This window comes from Haemorhous mexicanus, chromosome 10, assembly GCF_027477595.1.
Source record: "Haemorhous mexicanus isolate bHaeMex1 chromosome 10, bHaeMex1.pri, whole genome shotgun sequence".
Classification (NCBI taxonomy): Eukaryota; Metazoa; Chordata; class Aves; order Passeriformes; family Fringillidae; genus Haemorhous; species Haemorhous mexicanus.
The window spans coordinates 6,855,095-6,876,747 of record NC_082350.1 but is presented as its reverse complement, the minus strand read 5'-3'; the positions used below and the strand labels follow the sequence as shown (position 1 = coordinate 6,876,747).

Genomic DNA, 21,653 nt, shown 5'->3' with positions numbered 1-21,653 from the left:
ACCCTTCTGCCAGGCACCAAAATAAACCAGGACTGTCTGTGCTGACAGACAATACTTGCCTTAGCCTTCAAGGTCCTTAGGCAAACAAAAGATCCCTGAGTCTGCCTTGCATCTATGCTGCTCAGTCTGTGCTGATGCCCAGGGAGTGGGAGCCTGCTGTGCTCCACGGCTTGGGAGTGTTCCTGCAGGGAGGAGCTGCTGCCACCAGTTTTTGAGGGCAAAGACACTGAGCTGTTTAGGGGAGGACTTAAAACCTACTTTTATGTTGCATATGGAGCCTCTTGTTGCCAAGTACAAAAAGACCCCGAAGCTTTGCTGTGCTCCCAGCTTACCCTGGAGTAAGCCCTGTTAGCTTACATGTGGTGTTTATGCTTGCAGCTCCTGTCTGCAGCAGCCTGCATCCTCAGAGAGAGTGCTGATCCTGGAATCTGGCTGCAGGTACTTAACATGCTCAAATGGGAACTCAACCCTGGATGCTGGGGTCAAAGGAGTAATGAAGGGTGGGCAGCTGTGTGAGTAATCCCTCCAACCCAGTCACTGAGGAGGGAATGTAGGAGTAACCCACCTCTATTGCATGGAAAATACAGCAGCTTTGGGAAGAGAATTCATATTGTTTGGTCAATGAAACAGAGTGCAAAAACATAACAGGTTTATTTTCAATTCAAGCTCAAACATAATACCTCTTGGGTCATGCTAACGCTCACAGGCATCTGAATCGGTTATGAAAATGTTGCTCCATCTCAGGATGCGCAGTTGTGGTGGGATTCAGTAGAAGCCCCTCTTTGCCTTGTGCATGGAGGCCTTTTCCAAGAGTACAGCACCAAATGGTTTGTTACATGGTAATAATGTCACTCAGCCTGCTGTCCCACGTAACCCCATCAGTTTATAGCTGCAGTATTGCATAGACAGGTTAGAGGAAGGAGTGATTTCTGAGAACTTTATTCTCATTTTTACTGTAATTTTCCTTATGGAAACACCCATATGCTTCAGATATAATTACAGCAGAAAAAGTCTCTACAATATTCTAATATAAAAAGGTAAAAATGATTTTGTTTATTGTATTTAAGAGTCAGTGTAAAAAGTATTTTTCCAGTATTATTGAAATCTGTAAGACAGTGAAGTGCACAGGGAAACTTCATGTTGTATCTTCTTCCTAACTCTTCTCTCTCCTCGGATGTATTTTGCAACTTGAGTACAGTTATAATGAAAGTTGGTTTAAATATCCTGAAGTTCCTCATGTCCAATGTTGCTGCTCAAAACCAGGGTACACTTTCTTCATCCTGTCCCACAACTCTGTGAATTCTTGGAGTAGCCCTCGTAAGACTTTTCTTATGGTCCGTAACTTGGAAACCAGCAATCCCTGTTGGCACAGAATGCCCTGCAGACAGTCAGTTGTTTTCTTCTAAATATTTGTCTGGACAGCGTTACTGAAATGTAGGTGATGGTTTTATCTCATGTCTTCCACTGCTGCTCCTTTTTTTAACAGGATTTTCTGCTTCCTTGACCATCTTTGAGCCTGCAGTCTGGCAAAAGCCTGCAAGTGTTGTCCTGCATTTGTTGAAAGAACAGATTTGGTTGAGAGAATGAGCAGTCTCCTAAAGCTGTGCTGGTTTGGGGCGTTTTGGGGAGGTTGGTTCATGCGGGTGAGTGAAAGAACAAGGAGTGGATGTTACTGGGTCTCAACTTCGTATTTGAGGACGTGTGAGTAGAAGCTGTGGTTGGCGTTCTCGTGCACCATCACAAACACCTCTCTGCACCCCGAGGTGTTGCAGGTTCCCTCCCAGCAGCCCTTGTTCTGGGTCAGAGGGTAGGTGTTCTCAGCCTGGACCAGCACCTTGGCGACGCCGTGCATTTTGAGTTTGAACTGCACGTTGCGGTTGGCCGGCAGCAGGCCCGAGAGCGGCTCCAGGATCTCGTAGTCTTGCAGCCACTTGCTGTAGCTCTGGGGGAAGGCTGGCCACTTCACCTCTGTGTTCAGGCACGTGATGAGGTAGTTGAAGATGTAATCGTAATTACCGGGGTCCGACTTCTTCTTGGAGTAGATTTTGAGAACGAAGTTCCCTGCGTGCGGGAGATGGACCTTCAGCTCGATCTGGTTCCTGCGGTGGATCTGCAGCACGTGCCGCCTGCCCATGTCCTCGCTGAGGCTGCTGCTGCCATCGGTGTGCAGCGAGGTCAGCACGCTGATGTCCTTGCTCAGGGTGAAGGTGAGGGAGCAGCGCCCGTCGTTGGTGTGCAGGACGGGCTCGCCGTGGGACGGCCGCAGGAAGCCCTGGCGCTCGGAGAACCAGCTGGGCCCGACGGGCTGGTGCAGCTCCTTGGGGAAGCGCATGGCCTTGTCCACGGACTCGCACTCCACCACGTACTCCAGCACGCACTTGTAGACGTCATCCACAGCCTCAGCCTTGGAGGGCTTGGCAAAGATCTCCAGCTTGTGGCTCCCTGTCTTCTGTGGGTAGATATCCAGCTCCATTCCGTGTCTTTTCAAAGTCATCAAACCGTGTTCATCTGTTCCCTTCAGCTTAAACATAAATAACGTGCCAGAACGGCAGTCCACGGACACGGAGGCTTTTCCATTTACTGGGGAATACAAAAGAAAAGAGGCTGCATAGGAGTGTCAGTACAGTTTTTAACCCTAATGTAGCCCCCGTTCTGGGAAGGTTAATTTGGCCCAATAATTTGCTGTTTCACTAGAAGAAATAACCAAGAGCTGCAACTGGCAGGTCACAGCTTGTCATCTGTCTGCTTAGACCAGTGTCCCTCAGAAAGAAAGAGAGTGGCCTTTGGGAGATGTGCGTTTATCCTGTTCTGATACACCCTGACATGGAGCTGTGGTCTGCTAGAATGTGAAAGCCTGGGTGAAATGTAACTGAAAGTACCATCAGGCCAGATTGGATGGGGTTTGGGGCAACCTGGTCTAGTAGAAGGTGTCCCTGCCCATGGTGGGGGGGTTGGAATGAGATGGGCTTTAAGGTCCCTTCCAACTCAAACCATTATGGAATTCTGTGATCATGAAGGGCTGAATTAGAGGTGATTAGACCTGATTGCCAGCCCAGTAGCTGCTCCCAGGAGCTTCAAATTGCAGGAACTCTCCAGTATGTAGATATTAGATTAATCTACCTCCCTGTGAGCCTGTTCCCAAACAGCTTGAAGTCTTCATTACATCCTATAATGTTGATGTCCATAAGTTTTAACTCTGTTTTTAGCATTCACAAATTAGCCATCCAAATTCCTGCAGCTCTTGAAAAATCCAAGGGAGGGGGTTTTAAATGTGCACCTTGTTCAGTTGTGGCACCTGAGGGGTTTTATGTTAAAAGAGCTGCTGGACTCACTCGGGTCGCTCAGGATTGCCTGAAGAGGTGCACAGTGGTGTGTGTTGGGTGTGGGAGGATGCACATGTGGGAAGATGCAAGAGGGCAGATGCTCCATGGCCTCTTGGTTACCTGTCCGGATGATGGGAGTCTCCGGGCGCGCGGCCAGCAGCCCCAGCGTGTAGAAGTTGCTGTTGTGCAGCATGTTGTTCTCAAACTCCTTCAGTGTCAGCGTGGGCTTAAGGAGCTGCCAGTTACTGTTATCTGGGAAGTGATTGTTAATGAACAGGGCCGGGTGAGTCAGAAAGTAAAACTCATTGTACCTGGGAGAAGGGAGAAATTAGGGAAAGTGAGTAATTACAGACAGGGAATTCTTCCCCCTCGCAGTGGTGGTGGTTTCAGCAGCAGGATGTTGGAGTGGTTTGAGCTGCTGATAAACTGAGATCCGTGGGTTTGAAATTCCCCAGGCAGAGAAGATACCTGAGCTTTGGTCTTCTGTTTCCAGGGCAAATGCTGAGTATTGGGATAAACCCTGAGTATTTGCACTATTCCCTTTTACCTATCGGCTCCTGGAAAAAGAGGGAGGCACTGGGTGTTGATTGCAATCAATTCACAAAAGCTGTGACTCAACTGCCACAGACTATTGCCTAAACTGAAGATGTGACAAGCCAAACCCAGTTGGCTTCTAGAGGTTTGTGACTGCTGCCCGGGGCAACTACCTCTCAATGCTCCATGCCTTGTACAGGCAGCCTGGGTGCCTTGCTCATGGCTTTGTGTAGGTGCACAGTTTGTGGTAATTGGGAGTGGGGCTGGCCCAGCCTCATCCCCAGTGGGCACAGCTGTGAGCAGCAGGTGAGCAGCACTGACAGCAATGAGCCATGGAGTGCCCAGGGGCACTGACCAACCACCAAAGGGAGCAGAGGGCACACAGGTGCAGTGCATCAACAGAAGGGGATAAAAGGCTGGGCTAAAGAACAAGGAGGGCAGCTGCTTGCAGCCTTCTGGAGTGCTGTGATGTTACTGTGTATGGGCAGATGCCTGAAGCCTTCTGGTGAGGTAAGGTGTTACTTTGGGGAAATGCTTAAAGCTTTCTGAAGTTGTGTGGTGAGGCTCTGCATATCGAGGCCCTTTCGACTGTGGCACGTACTGTGACATCTTTGGGTCTTCCTGTGGCCCCAAATGTGTCTGTTTGGTTTGCCAATCCCATCAGCTTTCCTTCTGCCTTTGTGGAGGGTTTATGTACTAAGATGGAGGGAGGTCTTTACCTGTAGGTGAACTTGGTGAAGGAATCATCCACAGAACCACTCCCCCAGGTGCTGTCCAGTAAATGCCACCTTCCCTCAAGGTAGACAGCGTTCCAGGCATGGTCAGAGTTCCCTGTGAAGGTCTGCCCTGTCTTGTACCCGTGTCCCTTGGCATGTCCTGAGAGCTTCTTGCACTGGATCCCTGCAAGACTGAAAGGAAATGATAAGCTGCAGCAGGAGAGTTCTGTGTTAAACCTGTCAGGTACTTCTGGGGAAGGAGAAAAGGTGATGATGCCTGAGCTGTTGGGTGGGGCTGTTTGTTTTTGTAGACTTTGCATAGAGATTCAGAGAGTATCCTGCTGGAGGAAGGGCCTTTTCTCTCCCAGTTTTGCATATTCCCTGTCTTTTTGCCTGATGCACTATCCATTCAGCGCTGTTAGAGGATGACAAGATAAAGTGTGCTTAATTGCTCTCTATCTTGTTACTCAGTGGAATCCCTTTGCTGCTGTCCACAATTAGCCCATGTAATTATAAATTAAAAGCACAGGCTGTTCTCTCCCCCTGACAGTGGGCCTGGTGTTTGACACCAGCTAAGGAATCTCAGACCTCAGGGGATTGTGGATGCTGATTTAGTTTCCTGAAAGAATGAGCTTGTGCCTGCCCAGGGTAGAAATGATTAAATAGTCTCTTTCTAAAAACATGATGAATACCTGCGTGGATGTGTAAATAAGATTTAAATAAGCACTGTGTTAATAAGCTCTCTGCTGATGGATTCTAACATTATTTCACCATTAATCTAAAATTGCTTCACTTGGAGTGTTGTCTTTTGTGTAGGACAGCACTGACATTTTTCTTCTTCATAGAGAAGTGTGTTAAATGGAACAACTACCTTAAGTAATAAAGTGTGCAGGCTTCCAGAGCGAGATTGTCTGCATAATGTGGGTTTAGCTCAGGAGAAAAGTGATATTTATGGGGAAGATAATTAGCATGGTTGTTAAGAACTCGAGGCCTGATAACAGATACTGGCTGGCAACTGGCAGTGCAGTGGGGCTCGTAGGGAGAGCTGCTTTTCCCAGGGAGAGGATACTGGTTTCCAGGGAAGGTGGGCACTTCAAGGAGAGGATGGAGCAGTGATGGCAGACACTGCCTGTCTCAGGAGTATCCAGAACAAACAGGCCAGGCTGGAAGGAATGCCATAGAGAAACCTGGTGCTGCAGGTGGTCTGGAAAGCCCTTGCCAGCCTGCAGGCCCCTGTGAGGGAAGTTCTGCCATGGAGCTGGGCAGTAAATCTGGAACAACTCCACTGACAAGACTGGTGAGAGCTTGGATTTGCATGATGTAATTGAGACCAGGAGCTGGCCTGGGAGCTTTAGTAAAGATTTGATCCTATGAGTTTCAAGGAGCTAAGTACCAAATTCCCACTAATTTCATGGGGATTGGATCTAATCCTTCCAGGCTTCTCTAGACATTCTTGTCAGCTGGGATATTCAGAGGGAACATTAAGGGACAAGTTCTGCTCTCACGGTGCTCTCAATTACCGTGAACGTTGGCAAAGCAGCAGGAAGAGTTTGTGCTTGGATGTATTCAAAGCTCTCAAAATAAAGACCAGAGCATTTAAACTGGTCTCTCTAGTAATGGGCAGACAAAAATCCAAGCTAAAGCATCCTGTAAAGGAGCAATTCTGTATTGGTGAAAAGGCTGCTCATGTCTCTCATGTCAATGACTTCATACAGATAAATTAAGTCGGCAGAGAGAAGATTGGGAAGATCTCCAGGACTGGTTGAAGTGGCAGTGTGAGGCTGAAGATGACCTAGATACAAAATGGAGTGGAAGAACTGAATTAAGAAACAGTTGGCAACATTTGCTTGGTGCAGCAAAGAGATTAAACACAAAATTGCTTTTCTGCCTCAAAAACCGTAGGACATGGAAATAGTCTGGCTCTTACTACAGGTGTCACTGGAATTCAATGGCATCTTCTTCCCTTTGATTTTAGGTTGACTTTGATCATTTCATCTGAAAAAGGAGCAAATCTGGCTTCTCCAGAAGGGAACAGAATGGTTTATGCTTGTGGTAGGTAGGTGTACGCCTCTGTGCCTGAAAAGAGGGAAAGCTACTGCCTGCAGGAAATGGGAGAAGCAAGAGGATGTGAAATCTGGGATATTTACAGACTGGTTAGGAAGAAGGAGCAGCTAGCTAACTGATCAGATCCCCTTTAGGTAGTGAGGCCAGCTTTGCTCCCAGAGCTGCTGAAACCTCTCCTGGGAAAATAATTGTTGTGCCTTCATCACTAACCCTGGTTGAGTGAGTGTCTCCCTAATTCCAGACGGTGAGGTTTGCCCTAAATTGGATTCATGAATTTGCAGTGCTTCACTTAGCCAGACTCCTCGAGTCTGCTTGTCAGCTGGGAAGCCAGTTCTTGATAAGTGCTGCTGAAATATTGGTCAGGAGCCTGTGTTTGCATTCGTTGCTATCACACCTGATGTTTGGAAAGTGATGCCTTATGGCCAGCTTCCCACTATCTGTGCCCACCTTTCCTCTGTGACAGGAATCTCAGCTAATGGAGGAAGTCTGGCTGCCAAAGCTGTGGTCAGAGGTGACAGTGTTGTGTCTGCAACAGGAATTGTTCCCTCTGGCACTGGGACAAGTAGGACTCAATCAATGTCAGCTGTTGCCTTCAGCAGGACTTTGGGGGGACTTTTGGTGACTGGCAAATTGGTTTGTTTGTTCAGGTTCCCTCACAGGAGCTAGGATAAAAAGGCATGTTAAAACACCTTTTCCCCCCCCAAAACCTGGCTTTGAAAAGCCTTTCTGTAAGGCAAGTGCTCTTTGCCTCCTGCCTTTCTGCTTAGACTCAGTGTAAGAGCAGCACAGAGCATGGGGAGAAGGGATAAGGGGATCTCTGTACAAGAAAGGGGAGCTGTCTTTAAGTACAGTTTTTCACAACAGGAGCTAAACATTTTGCTAATATTTGACAATATAATAGTCTTGATGACTGGAGGTTTCCTGAATCACATAGTGACTAATCAGCCTGGAACTGAGGAATCGAGAGTAAATCAACAGAGCCTTTAAATAGTCAGAGATATCCTTGGGAAGATTAATGCTTTTAATGAACTAAGCATATGCTTTTTAATGAACAGATGCAAACTCCCCCCTTCTAACTGCTAATAACTGTTCCATAGGTTGCAGCTATAAATGCATACTCCACCATCCTCTTTCTTTACTCTTTAGAAAACAAGATCCAGTGTCATAGAATGGTTTGGGTGGGAATGAACCAAATGTCTATTGTGGGATATGTTGTTAGCTGGAAGCATTTACCACTTCTGCATCTGGCACGGTATGCTGGGTTTGTTTTTTAGTCTCTCCTTTTCCCTGTAGATTTTGTCTGTTCCATGGTAAAAACCTTCTCAAATCCCTTTGGATGCTGTGGAAAGCCAATTGTTACTTACATGTGCTATTAATAACTAGTCTGGATTTTTCCAAGGGAATGGAAGCCCCTTCCTGGGAGGGCCATCTTGCAAGCCCACCCTCTTAGGATTACTTTAGGAAGTCCCTTCCAATCTCCTCTCCTGACTTGTCAGGTCCAGTTTTCTCCTTTTGGGCAACCCTTCTGCCTAAGGCTGATCCCCAAACCTCCAAGCACCTTCACTGATTTCCTTGCTGTGGATTTTGGGGGTTCTCCTTTCCTTAGGGTTTGGGGCTGCATCCCTGTCTCCCTACCAAGGAAGGGGCTGCCTCTTAGAAATGCCTTTGTGACTGCAAAGCCCTGCTCTGTGGGGAAGTTTAGGTGACTCATCCCCAGTGAAGTCCGCGAGATTTTGGGGGAAGAAATGATTTTAGTCATTAAATGCCAATAGTAGGTACAAAATGGGAATTGCAGTATTGGCCTCCACAGTGCTGCATCTTGAGATTGGGCACAGAGCAGAAAGTGCAAGGCAGTGTCCCTGGGGTGCTCCTGCAGGGGACAGGGCATCTCCAGAGGGTTTAAGGAAAGTCCCTCCTGGGACTCTGCCTACCTCTTGCAAAGGACCATGTTGGAGACAGCACTCCTTGTTCAAGTCTTGCAATGCTTTTAACCTTCACATCCAGATACCCCAAGGAAAATCCTACTTCTTGTAATCAAATTATCTCCATGTTTTCATCTGCCATTATGTTAATGCAATGCGAAGCTCAGCAGATGGCACCAAGTAAATTATGCTGGGGAGGGGGATGGAGGGAGTGGAGGAGAGAGCAAAATTGACCTTTCTAGGACTTGCTGTTTTTCCACAGCATGGTTGGAAAGCTAAAGTTCCACGTCCTGCCTAAAGTCACATCAGTCAATGCAAAGGCAGATGGGATAGGCATGGAGATGACAAGGAGTGTTCACTCTCCCTGGCATTGAATGTTTCTGGACTTCATTTACCTGCACATATGTTCAAAGAGCTCGGCATAGCCCTCACAAATGCTCTTGCCCATCTGAAGCACATCTCTGGGCTTGCTCGACAGCTGGCTTTTGTTGTGGTAGCCCACGACGTCGTATTCTGGGGGAAGGAACATAGACAAGGGTTCATCCAACAGCCTGAGCCAAGGGGCTGATGGGCAGCAGGAGCAATGCTTGGGTTGCTTTTCATCTCTGTGAGCAGAGGGGAACAGGCCGTGGCTGTGCTGGGGAGGGTGGCCTGGACACTGCTGGTGCAGAGGGACAGCTCTGTCCCTCATCACACTTTGCTCTAAGCTTGGGCTGGGGTTCAGCAATTGAATCCAAGGGGGAGGAAAACTTTGATTTTTGAACACGGGTGTCCTCAGGAACTGCCCTCAAGTGGAGGATCTACATTCTGAAGAGTTCCTTGTATAAACCAGAGCACGCTGCATTTGGAGGAGTTGGATTGGTGTTACCTCTAAAGAAACTGCTGAGACTTTTGCACTCTTTACAAGCAATTTATATTAAAAAATACTTGAAAAGCAGCTTGTTGGGAAACACTTGAAGTGGTTTGTTGCAGGTGAGTCACAGAATTATAGAATGGTTTGGGTTGGAAGGGGCATTAAAGCTAATCTCATTCCAATGCCCTGCCAGGGGCAGGGACACCTTCCATTAGACCAGGTTGCTCCAAGCCCTGTCCAGTCTGGTCATATCAATACCTGGAAGCTCAGGAAATCTTGATTTGTTGGAATGAGTACACAACAGCAGCACAGCAGGACTCCTTCAGACAGAGCTTGCAGAGCTGGTCTGGGGAGGTTAATTCAATACCACCAACCTTGGCCCTGTCCATAAACTCTTTCTTAAAATACAGATGTATTTTTCTGACAAAGCTGTCAGGAATGCTGCATCAGCTGGTTCCCCCTGCCCTCAGTGCTGGGCCAGAGGAAGAGAAGCAGCAGCAGGCTGTGTGTGCTGTGATGAAATGCTGCCACTGCTTGTCATTCATCCCAGGGGCTCGGCCGATGCCCCCTCGGCGCTGCTCCAGGCACTGGGAAAGGCTGCCTGCTCCACCCTGGCTGCTCACTGACCACCAGCAAAGCTCCAGGGCCCTTGGAGGGGTGCTGGCTCCATGGGCCTTTATTTGTGCTGCAAATGACAGCTGAAATAATTGTTTCCTTTAGTGCTGATGCTGCATGGGCATAGAAGCCCATCACAGGCAGGAATTGAACAGAGTGGGAAGAGATGCCCAAACAGCAGTGTTCTCACTTAAAATCCATCCAAGGAAGGAGTTTATGTCATCAGTGCAATTTCAGGATAGATATATTGTATTTTTGCCAGCAGATTTAAATTCCCAACTCTGTTTCTTTTCTGTGTGTGTAAATAGGGGTCAGTCTCACAGGAAAGAATGAGACCCAGGGCCAAGGTGGTGTAAAAGACCCTGTGAGGAGATCCCAGCATGGCTGTCAGGGCCAGAGACATCCCCTGAATGTTGAGGAGTATTGACTGAGTCCAGCCAGGCCTGGCCCAGGTAGTGTGGGCAGAAATGGGTTAGCAGTGGAAAGACAGAGCAACCAGTGCTGGGCTTCAGGACATGCAGTGAAATCAGCACTCTCTGTATTTCAGGGCAAGACTAAAGCAGTTTGGGACTGACCTAACCATGCTAACCCTATAGCTGCTGATCTCAGTGGGTGTGAGATGAGGCCAGTGCTGCCCAAACTGCTCTTCTCCTCTCCATCACTTGGCCTGCACTGCAGCAGTGCCCCATCGGGATGTGTAGGAGGTGAGGGAAAGGACAGCTCTGCCTCTCTGCCCCCAAGACTCCATGGGAAAGAAACATTTTTGCTTATGTTATGCAAAATGCCATCATGTTGCATATCCAGTTTTCCCCCATCAAGGCACTGGGGTGGCAAGAAGCCCCTTTTGATGTGCCAGATGGGAGAGGCTACAAGTGCTGCCTCCTCCTCCTCTTCCCATCTCCTGGTTATTGTGTAACTCCAGCCTTTGGATTGAGTGGGAAAGGGCAGGGGAACCTGAGTGTGTGCAGCTCTCTGGAGGGTTGAAAAGGTGCAGGCACAGGCAGCATCTGCAATCATCCAGGTGCCAGTGTGGGACATGGAGCTGGGCAAGGCAGCTGGATGGTTCCTGGTAGTACCTGTGTGACACTGGGACCCTCCCAGAGCAAAGACACCAGCATCAGACTGTGCTGGAGGGGCTGTATTGGGCTGTGGGAACTTGGCACAGGGATAGAGATCAAACTTAGAATGGTTTGAGTGGGAAGGGACCTTCAAGATCATCTCATTCCAAACTGCCTGCCATGGGCAGGGGCACCTTCCACTAGACCAGGTTGCTTCTGAAATCTGGATCATCACCTGCTCCCTGTTTGCCCCCTCAAAACTGGGCTCTGGTGGTGTGGGGTGGCTCTGAGGGTGACAAGCAGGCCCCTGGTGTTGGGCAGTCTGGCTTTTGTTCTGGCTCTTGGATGGTTGGGACTTGTCTGGTCACACCTCTAATGGAGTTACAGGTTAATCATGGGCACACAAACCTGGTGGAGTCTTGTAGTGTGAGGAGAGAGACTGGGAAATAGAGGTGGTGAGAGACTCTCTGGATGCATTTCTGGATGAAAACCTCCAGAAAGCCTTCATTCCACTCCCCACATGGAAATAACCCACAAGTACTGAGTAAAGTGCCACAGCAGTGGGACAGGGGTGACAGTGACAGCCTTATTTTCAGTTGGAGACCTCAGCCTACCTATGTGATGGCATATCCACATCCATATGGCTCGAACCTTTTCCAGGTCAGTCCGGGCTTGCTTCAGCAGGGCTTTGACCAGTTCCTCCACACTGTTTGTGACGTTCACCTGTGTGTGGGGAGGGAGCATTGCAAGGTCATGGTGAAGATCTACCCTGTGGTAGATCTCCTGTCCTCCCCAGCTCTTGTTCTTCTGAAGCCAGTGAGACCCCACCTACCAGAGGCTGCTTTGCCTCCAGCTTCCTTAAAAATACATCAGCAGTGCTGTAGGTCTATGTATTTTGGGTTATAGTTCCCAGAGTGGGATTTCTTTGCTAATGTTTAAAGGGGAAGGGTTTTTCATTTGTTTGGGAGATTCTAATGCCATTGCCCCATAGCTCAGCCTAAGCTGGTGTTGGTGCTGGGAGCCAGATTCATGGAATGTTGCTGCAGGGGAGCTGGGAGGAGGGCAGAGGCAAAAGCAAGACTTACTTTTAATGCGTAGGCATCCAGCTTCTCTAATTGCTGCAGATCCACTGGCATGGATTTCAAAGAGGATTTGTCCCATGGATATGCTGGGAAGAAACGAGTTGTCATTGTTTTGGGAAGGGAGGGAGTGTTTTTCCTGGCAGTATGGTGGAACAAGGGGACAGAGCTCCTGCCTGGCCCATGGACACATCCATCAGCAGGTTCTTAGGGAGCAGAGGGCATGAGGGCACCCGCAGGAGGGCCCTGCCAGCTGCATGGAAAGCAGGAGCCATCCTGTCTAGACTGCTAGGATTTGGGCAGTGCTGGAGCGTGAGCTGCCCCTGCAACTTTGGCACTCCATAACAGCATGGAAAATCCTGGGATATTGGATGGAGGGGCAGGAGAACAATGCACAAGTATCCGGGAAAATCTGTACTGTGGAAGCCTTAGGAAACACATGACTTCTTAAAAAACCCCAGCAATAAAGAGCTGGGTTTCTCTAGGGGTGTTGTGTGGTAAAGGGCCACAATTCTGCAGGAATTCAGGCACAAGAGGAAGGTAACACTGGGAGCAGTTGGACTCAACCCACTGTGCCTACCTTCTGCATCTTTGCAGGTTCTGAGCTCCTGGTTCTACTCAGTGTGAACAAAGGGTTAATAACTTGCCCTAATTAACCAGATAACTGATTTTAACAATCTTGGAATGAGCTGACACTGCTGTGTCCCATCAGTGGGCCATGAGGACTGGATGGACATGTCCCCTGTGCTGGGCAGGCCCCTGTCTGCCAAAACCAGCATGTAGGCACCTATTTCTTAACAGGCTGGTTTGTTTATCTGTATTTTCCCTGAAAAGAGGTGTAACACTGACCTAAAGAGAGAGAAAGCAGATTTACACAGTTAAAGGTTTCCACTCTCCACAGCTCTGAAAATTGCCTTTTTGGTAAGGAGATGGCCTTTTTAAAAAAACGTGATTATCAGGTTTTGTCTTTGCCAGGTTCTGTCTGCAGAGGCTCTGTGCAGGGGTGGGATCTACATCCAACAGTCCTGTGCCTGTTTGCCTTCCCTTGGGCAGGGCTGGGCATGTGTGATGCTCCCAAAGGCACTCCCCTGTGCCACCCCAAAGATGAGGGGCCTGGGAAGCTGGGCCCTGCTGGTGCTGATGGGTAGTTACCATGGAGGTCCTTTGCTCCCGGTGGCCGTGGGGCCTCAGTCTTCTGGAAACCTGCAAAGCAGAGAAGGGAGGAGGTTTTTGCCCAAAAAAAAAAAGGCAACTAGAAATAAATTATTGTGGGGAGCAGGATTGGGTGGAAAAAGCTGGAACTGAGGCTCTTCTTAGCCCATTTCCTTCCATCTGGACGTGGATGTGAGCACCCTCTGGATTGTGCTCCTGCAGAGCCCACATTCCCCAGCAGACAGGCATCTCCTGTTCTAGCCCAAGGGTTGGGGACATCAAACCCCAGCCCACCATGCCAAACCTCTTCAGGTGTGGAAGAAGGGAGTGCTGAGCTCCAGAGCTGTTAGATAACCCCAGTGGGAGCTCTGCAGCATTGCTGAGGGACCCTGGAGTGTCACCACACACCTTATCCCAGGGCCAGAGGAGGAGGAGACACCCACAGCCCAAGAGCAAAAGGATTTTGCTCCTCAAGCCCCAGTCCTGGGCAGGGTCCAGCAGCATGTGCCCTTTAGCAGCCTCCCCATGGGGGGAGTGAGCCTGTCTCCTCCTGGGAGCAGCTTCCCAGGGGAGGGAGAGCTTGGAGACACTTGATAGAGCAGAGCCTCACCTTTGTTGTCGTGTCCTCTCAGCCTCTGGGAACCTGCAAGGAGCCAGGCAGGGTTAGTGGGATCCCCTCAGCCCTGCCCAGGCTCTGGGCTGCAGCATCCCCTGGAGCTCCCTGGCTCCAGGGAAGGGAGGATGGGCTGAGCCTCTGCCAGGCTTAAATCTGGGCTGTACCTTTTCCCAAGGAGAGTCTCTTGATGAGCTGGGGGCTGGTATCCTTGTGGTGAATCTCCACTGTCACTTGGGTTCCTGCAAGAAACAGTGATTAAACCCCCTAAAAAGGGAAAACTCACCAGGATATGTATTGTATTTGCTGGGAATGCCCTGACAAAGGCAGGAATGATGCATCTGACTCCATGTTCTCAGAAGGCTAATTTATTATTTTATAATACTATATTATATTAAAAAATAATACACTAACTATGCTAAAGAATACAGAAAGGATACCTAGGGAATGCTAAAAAGATAATAATGAAAACTTGTGACTCTCTCCAGAGTCCTGACACAGCTTGGCCCTGACTGGCCAAGGAGTGAACACAACTCTCACCAGAATCCAATGAAACAATCTCCAAACACATTCCGAAGGGGCAAAACAGAGGAGAAGCAAATGAGAGAAGAATTGTTTTCCTTTTCTCTGAGGCTTCTCTGCTTCCCGGGAGAAAATTCCTGGGTGTAGGGATTTTTTCAGAGAATGTGAATGCCACAGATATGGAGGAGAGGGCAGGAGTGCCTGCCGAGGCAGCTCTTAACTTTGGACAAAGCAGCAGCTCTGGTGATAGCCAAGGTTTATCACCATATTAAAGAGCTCTTGATGGAGCTACAGCAAGGAGAGAATCAATGACTTGCATTGATTTTTCTTGGAATTAAACAGAGAAAGGCTTGAAGTGATGAAAATGGTTGGGCTTGTGACACTAAAATCTCTGGCAAAGGCCATTGCCTGTAACAGGCAGCATCCTGGAGGAGCCAGCTGTGGTCCAGGCATGCCCTGATGCTCCAGAAAAACCTCCCCTGGAAACCTGGGCTTTAAAGTTTCAGAGAGGCAAATACCAGAAAGAGTGAGGGAATCTCTTATAAAAACCACCTGAACTTTTTGACAGGGGCTGCATTTTCTGGCAGGTGTTTCAGAAGGGTTTGCAGCTCTTGAGGTTCCCTGGAGGAGCTCCATGTGCTCCTGGGCTTCTCTTTTGGATCAGGCAGAAGTTACTCAGGAGACTGAAGGTCAAGATGTTAATGCACCTCGGGGCTGCCATCCAGCCATGCCTCCTACACCTGTACCTCATGACATTTGGCTTTAAAGCCAGCTCTTGGAACTGGCTAATTAGGTGGGAATCTGCATTTTCATCAAAGAATAAGTTTTTCTGCAGCATTTACCCTTAGCAAAGTGAAGTTTCTCCTGTGATTATGCAGAGAGATTTCATGTCTTTAAACCCCAAAACCAGAAAACAAGAAAAACTATATAAGCTGTAAAAACCTAAATCTTAGAGTTTGAGTCCAGTTCTAGGATGGTTGCAGATATCAGGGTGTCAGAACAGAGCATTTTGTCAGTTAATTCAAAGATAAAATGAAGTTGTTTCTCAGAGAGAAGGCTTGATGCAAATGGTTTATTTTCCTTAAAGTTTTCATATTTTCAGGTCCTTTTTATTGCTCAAAATTATTTTTACTTTGCTTTTTTGTGGGTTTTTGTCCCCAACTTTCACTTTCTAAGTTTCCCCTCATAAATTAAAAATCTCTGTTTTCAAGAAACAAACTTATTGGTGCTGAATGCCTTCTGCTGATGAGCTTAAAAGGCATTTAACAAATGAAAAATGTAATTCCACAGGAATTTTTCAACGTGCTGTAGCATTGCTTTAAAAACTGGTGATATGAAATGGTTGCTGGTGCTTTTATGATCTTTTATTTAATTATTCCCATTGAGATATCCTTCATAAAGAATCAGAGAGTGGTTTGGGTTGGAAGGGACCTTAAAGATCCTCTTGCTCCAACTCTCTGCCACTATACCAGTTTGCTCCAAGCTCTGAGAAGCACTTGCTGCTCTCCTTGTGTTTTGGGACCAGCAAGTACTTTGAGGGGCAGCTGTCCCAGGGTGGGATATTTTCTCTCTTTTGGAACGTTCTGAGGTTATTTTATTGGAGAAGAAGCTTGTTGGGATCTCAGTGAAGCCCTGCTCTGTCTCTTAGCTCCCCACTTACCTTTGTCAGGGCCTGCAGTGATGGGTGGTGTCTGCTCACAGGGATCTGTGGGGGCACAAAGGGAAACAGCTCAGTGCCTTGGAGAGAGCCAAACAGTCAGCAAGGATGGGGTTAAATCTGCCCTGCTCAGCAGTCGGGTAAGGAACACTTGGGAAGCTCAGCCCTGTTCTTCAGATCCAAAGCTCAGTGGCTCCTGGTGCTGGTGCCTGACCCCTCTGCAGAGGGAGGGATGCTCCGGCCCAGCCTGCTGCTGCCCAGGGCAGGGACCAGGGGAGTTTGGAGAGGTGGGTGGGACACAAGGGCAGTGCTGGGGGCTCAGAGGCAAAGTGGGAACTTTGGTGTGGCTGCCAGCAACTCATCCTCACCTCTCCCTGCTGGGAGACCCTGGCTGTCTTGGAGCTGGAGTGCTGGGGCAGAGGGAGGTGGGGGCAGCCCTTGATGTGCCCAGGGCTCACACAGGGGGAGGCAGCGAAGGCTGTGCCCTGGGGAGGGAGCAAAGCCAGGGGACACGGAGCCCTCTGCTGGGTGGTGGCCACGGTGATCTCTCGCTCTTTTTCAAAGTGTCCTGGGACCCCCATCCCACCAGGAGCCTGGGGGGAGCCAGGGAATCTCACAGCTTGTCTGAGGCCATTTGTGCCATGTGGCCGCGACAAGGACCAGTCCCCAGAGTGACAGGAGTGGGGCCACAGCCTCTTTGACTCAGTGGGGCTGGGGATTATATAAGCTTGCAAATATTGTGGCAGCAGCAGAGGTGTCAGAGGCCTCATAGGGACACTAACATGGCTGGTGAAAGAGCAGTTCGTTAACCCTTGTGGTGCCAGAGGAGCCAAAGCTCTGCTTGCTCCTCTGGAGCCTGAATTCCCCCTCCCAGGGGTTTAAATTGTGCTTAAGGTAGACCTGCAAGGGAAGGATTCCCATGTGCATGCTAAATACCCCTGCCAGTAATTCAGGGTGGGAAATGATCAATATCAGCCTCTTACTCACTCTAGAGGAGGCTGACTCTGCAACTCTGATTGCAGAACCTCTTGAGCATGACAGAGGGAGAGAAAGCAGGATATTTATCTGCTTCCTGGAGTGGAGGCTTTTGTTATCTGCTTTGTAAAAAAAAGCCCCAAAGTAGTGCCTTGCAATGAAAGATTGTTTGCTCCCAGACTGTGTGCAGCCTCCAGCCACCACTGATTACAGAGGGACTTGGATCAAGGCTCCTGCCAGGCATCCTGCTGGGAGCAGCCGTGGCTTTTGCATGCTGCTATTGCTTGACCTGTGGAAGCAAAGTTCCTCCTTGGTGTAACTAAAAGCCACTGTCTGGTACCATGAGATTACCTGTGTCTTGCTCTACCTTTGCCCTTGCCTTTCTCTGCTAAGCCATGGCAGGCTTAGACTGCCAGGAAAACAAGAGGGATGGTCTGAGTCCCTTCCCTGGGAGCTGCTCCAGAGTTCCGGGGTCATCTCCTCAGGTGTTCCTCCTCAACTATTTTAGGGCAGAACCCTGGGAATTGGCAGTGGAACATGGAGAACTAGAATCCACATCATTCCTGGTCAGCAGTCTGACCTGCCTTGTGCTCAGACTCTGAGGGGGCAGATGAAGAAAGAACTGGTGGAGAGAAGGTTGAAAAGGTTCTCTGCATCCCCCAGACACTACTGTAAGCTGTGTGAGTACTGGGGAAGTCTCTGGAAGCTCTAGCTGCAACCTGAGCAATTGGGGGCACTGAATTTCCCCTGCCATCAGCTGGCTGTGAAATGTAAGAGCTCTGTGCACTTGTAATCTGACCGAGCTCCGTGGCAGGAGAATCCCTGCAGAGGGATGGAGGTGTGGGAGCTCGGCAGTGCCACCCCCTGCATCCTGTCCATGGGGCACGGGGAGCACACAGGGAGGGGATGCTTGCCAGGCCCTCTGTGTGCCTCCCCTGGAGCCCCATGAAAGCACTGGAGAGGGATGGGTTGTGTGGAGCACGTTTAGCTCAAGAGGCACAGCTTGGAGCTTTGGGTTGAGTGCTGGGGTTGGTTTCTCACAGAGGGAGAGGGTGACCTACCGTTCAGGTCTGTGCCCCGAGGTGGCTGTGATCTGCTGTTCCCATTGCCATCACCCTTGGAACCTGTAAGATAGAAATGGGAGATTGGAAAGTGTTCTCCTGGACTGAAGTGCTGGTGCTGCCTGAAGGCCAAGCACCCCAAAACCTTTCATGCAACCCATTATCCCAGCTGGTGCCAGGTGTCATCAGGATCCAATTTCTGTCTCATCTGCAGCCTTGGCTTGCAGTCTTTGTTGCTAAAGTATGGAATACCAGAGGGCAGAAAGTGCAATAGTCCAGGCCTAAGCTGCTTTGGTGGGATTTGCTCTGATTGGAGCAGGTGCTGAATGCCGTGCTTGATGGAGCATGGACACAACTTTGTGATAGCTCTGCCCATAGCTGTTAGCCTGGGACTGCTTGCCTGAAAATTCAGCTTCTCCCCAGGTTTTAGAGCAGGAATACTCGTTCTCCTCCCTTTACTTCTGCAGGGAGGCTCTCCTTGCAATTGCAGAGCGCAGCTGCAGCTTTTTGGAAGACCCTCTGCAGGACAGGGAGTGGGGCCAGGGACACTGTCCCAAACTGTAGCTATAAATGGCTCAGGACAGTGAGCCTCGGAGACAAAGCCTGGGCACGCTGCAAGCAAAACACTTCTGCTCCTGCACTCCAGGGCAGTGGGTGCTGGAAACTGCCGAGCCCTCTCCCTGCTCCCATTGCACAGCCCAGAGAGCCCGTGGGGCGCCTCGGGGCTAGCGCAGGACACAGCAAGGTGCAAACACAGCCGTGGGATTGGTGTCCCCGTGTGTCCCCGCCGCTGCACCCGGGGCTGCGTGGACTGCAGCTGGACAGGCTGCAGCGCGGAGCGTGGCTCCAGCCAGGCTCTGCTGCACCAGCGGAGACGCGCTGGGCTTCTACAAAAAAGTTGGCTTTTCGGAGTTTGGCATCATGTGTGCAAAGAGGAGAAGGAAGCCCAAATCCTGCTCCAGAGCTGCTGCTTCTCTTCTCCGTGTGCAGCCGCAGCCCTGCCCTCCCTCGCCCGCCGCAGGCGCGATGTTACCTGCGCCTCGGCCGCCTTCTGTCTGCCCCTCTCGCTGCCCTTTCTCCTTGCTCGCTGCCTCCTCGGGGCGCACAATAAGCAGCAGATTGATGGTGACTGCACTGGCATCTGTCTTAAAGTCCATGGTACCCATCAGCGCATGGCCGGGGCGCCGGTGCTGCCGCCGCTGAGCCGAGCAGCCGCGAGTGCTGCCCAGCCCTGGCAAGGCGAGCGCGCTCCCGCCCCGCGCAGCCCCGGCCCTGCCAGCTGCACCATCGGGGCTCTGCCAAAGCCGACCCTAATGAAGAGGTTACAAGTCACCTTTGAAAGGAAATCGCAGGAGGGATCCGTTTCCTAAAGCAGAGGAAGGAGCTGCGTTTCGGGCGGGGGGGGGTCTGGTTTCAGAGCGTGCCCCCGGCTCCCTCCCCTCTCTCTCTGCCCTTTTCAGCTTTAAGCACTTGTCTACACTCAAATCCCCCAGCACCACTGTTCGCTGGGGGGGATTCGCTTCCCGGCGCTGGCACCAATCCTTAAAAGGCTTTCTCTTTGGATCTTGTCCCCCGGCAGAACTCAGAGGATGCTTAGGAGCGTAAATAATAACAATAACTGCTGCAGGAGGAGGGCAGCGGTGGGGAGAAGGGGCTGGAAAGAACACACGAACCTTTGAAGTAGGGAGGATCGGTTTCTGCAGGACTGCCTGTTGTGGAAAGGGACAGCAGAGAAGGGAATTGCAGGCTTCAATCCCGACTGTCCCAAAGGATCCAAAAAACCCCACCTCTCTGCCCCATCAGCCCGCGAGCCCGGCTGTCTGGGGTAGCTGGGCACGGCTGATCAAAAAGGAAAGCCCTGCAAATCCCTGGCTTTCTAGTAACTGTCCCAGCCCAGCAAACGGGGGACATGAAGGGTTACAGTGCGGGTTAGCCGGGCTCAGCTGGTCCCTGCAGCTTGCAGAAGGGGCTGGCAGGGACACGAGTTCTAATTTTACCACTGGCCCCTGTCCCGGCCGTGCTGCCAGCCCCCGCCTTGGCCGGGGGTCCCGGGGGAGCGACAGCACCTGTGGGCTGAAGGGCTCTCTTGGGAAAGGTTGTGGGAGGCACCCGCAGGCAGAGAGGGGGTTCGGGAGCTTGGCATAGGCAGGGGGCCTTTTTGTGGGTGTTGCTGGTGCTTTTCGGGCAGGAGTGTGAGAGCAGTGGGCTCTTCTGCCTGCAGGTGGGGAAATTTGTTGTCCTGGATCCACGGGCAGGAACTGGTACTACTACCTGGTGTTAGGTTACTGTGTTTAGAGACACGGGTTTTCCCGTGGATCTCTATATAAAACCTGTCCCCTCCCAATCTCCTGCTCCTTTTCTGTTCCTGAGCCCCTTCCAGAGCATGGACAGCTGATATGCCCCCGTGCTCGCCTGCAAATCCAGCCCTAAGCAGCTCCTCAGCATATCCAGAAATAGCGTGTGGCCGCAGGGAACCTGCATCCATCCAGCTCTGCTGGTGCCCTGGGCTACAGTCCTGAGCCCCCTGTGCCCTGCTGGATGGTGCCACAGCTTTCTCACCAAGACAGGGGCACCAGGGATGGGATGTGCCTGCAACCCCAGCAATGCAGCCAGTCCTGTGCAGGATGGATGACAATGTTGTTGGGGTCCAGGATTTGCTCTTTAGTTCGTGCCTTAGAGGAATTTTTGTTTCAGAGGTGCCCGGAATTTTTGTTTCAGGGTTCAGCTCTGGCTGTGAGGAGCTGGCTGGAGGTGGTTAAACCTGGTGAGAAGGAGGAGGATGAGGAGGAAGGAGGGCCAGATGCACGCTGAGCCATGCCGGACTCTGCCAAGCAGATTTCCAAGCCATCTGGGGCTTGCCCATCTCCATTTCAGGTCCCTGAGATTTATGGCTGGAGTGACTTTCTAATCACAGTTTCACCATCTGCCTGTTGGCCTTTAGCACCCCCCTGTCACCTGTCACCGAGCCCCACAGCTCCTGCCTGGTCAGGAACACCCTTTCCTCCCTGGCCACTCACCTGGGTTGCAGCCCCTTTCCTGGTGGCCCTTCTCCCTCACATCCCAGGTGGCACAGTCTGCTCTCCTGAGCTATTCCTTGGCACAGCTGAATCCTAAACCTGCTGTCACCCAGGTCCTGCACCAAAATCTGCTCCAGCCCTCTTCACTCTGCTCCTTCCTCCCATCTGCAGGAATTTCCCTGCATGTCCTGGCCTCATTGCTCCTCCAGGTCTGCTCTTGTCCTTATTCCTCTCCGGCTCGGTGGTGTGATGGCTCACATCTGGGGATCTTGGCAAGAGCCAGTTCCAGTTCCCAGGCCATGCTGGGACCTGAGGTGACCTCGCTGTGGACACTCTGGTGGAACCAGCTGAGGAGATCAGATGTTTCTTCCCTGGCAGCTCTGAGCTGGAGCCTCCACAGCTGAGCATGTGGTGGTGGTTGCTGCCTTGGGGGCTGCTGCCTCTGCCCTTCCTGCCAGGCTGTACGAATCTCTCAAACCTCCTTTTCTCTCT

The 21,653-nt window shown here is 50.6% G+C and overlaps 1 protein-coding gene across 1 annotated transcript; it reads right to left on the bottom strand.

The window, feature by feature from the left end:
- Nucleotides 1–632: 632 nt before the first annotated feature.
- On the bottom strand, nt 633–19,446 carry KY (kyphoscoliosis peptidase). The gene is made up of 12 exons (XM_059855121.1): nt 19,178–19,446; nt 18,145–18,207; nt 16,112–16,156; nt 14,097–14,171; nt 13,927–13,959; nt 13,317–13,367; nt 12,171–12,253; nt 11,700–11,808; nt 8,955–9,072; nt 4,577–4,765; nt 3,444–3,634; nt 633–2,580 (listed from the first exon to the last, which is right to left on the bottom strand). Exons 1-12 carry the CDS (start codon nt 19,308–19,310, stop codon nt 1,670–1,672), a joined length of 2,001 nt encoding a protein of 666 aa, XP_059711104.1. The 5' UTR covers nt 19,311–19,446; the 3' UTR covers nt 633–1,669.
- Nucleotides 19,447–21,653: the final 2,207 nt, after the last annotated feature.

Bases quoted from the DNA above. Each gene is read 5' to 3' on its own strand.
- KY (XM_059855121.1), bottom strand. From the start codon at position 19,310: ATGGGTACCATGGACTTTAAGACAGATGCCAGTGCAGTCACCATCAAT. The intron at 18,208-19,177 runs GTAACATCGCGC...TCTATCTTACAG, and splicing joins AGAAGGCGGCCGAGGCGCAG to GTTCCAAGGGTGATGGCAAT. The intron at 13,368-13,926 runs GTGAGGCTCTGC...TCTGCTTTGCAG, and splicing joins GAGAGGACACGACAACAAAG to GTTTCCAGAAGACTGAGGCC.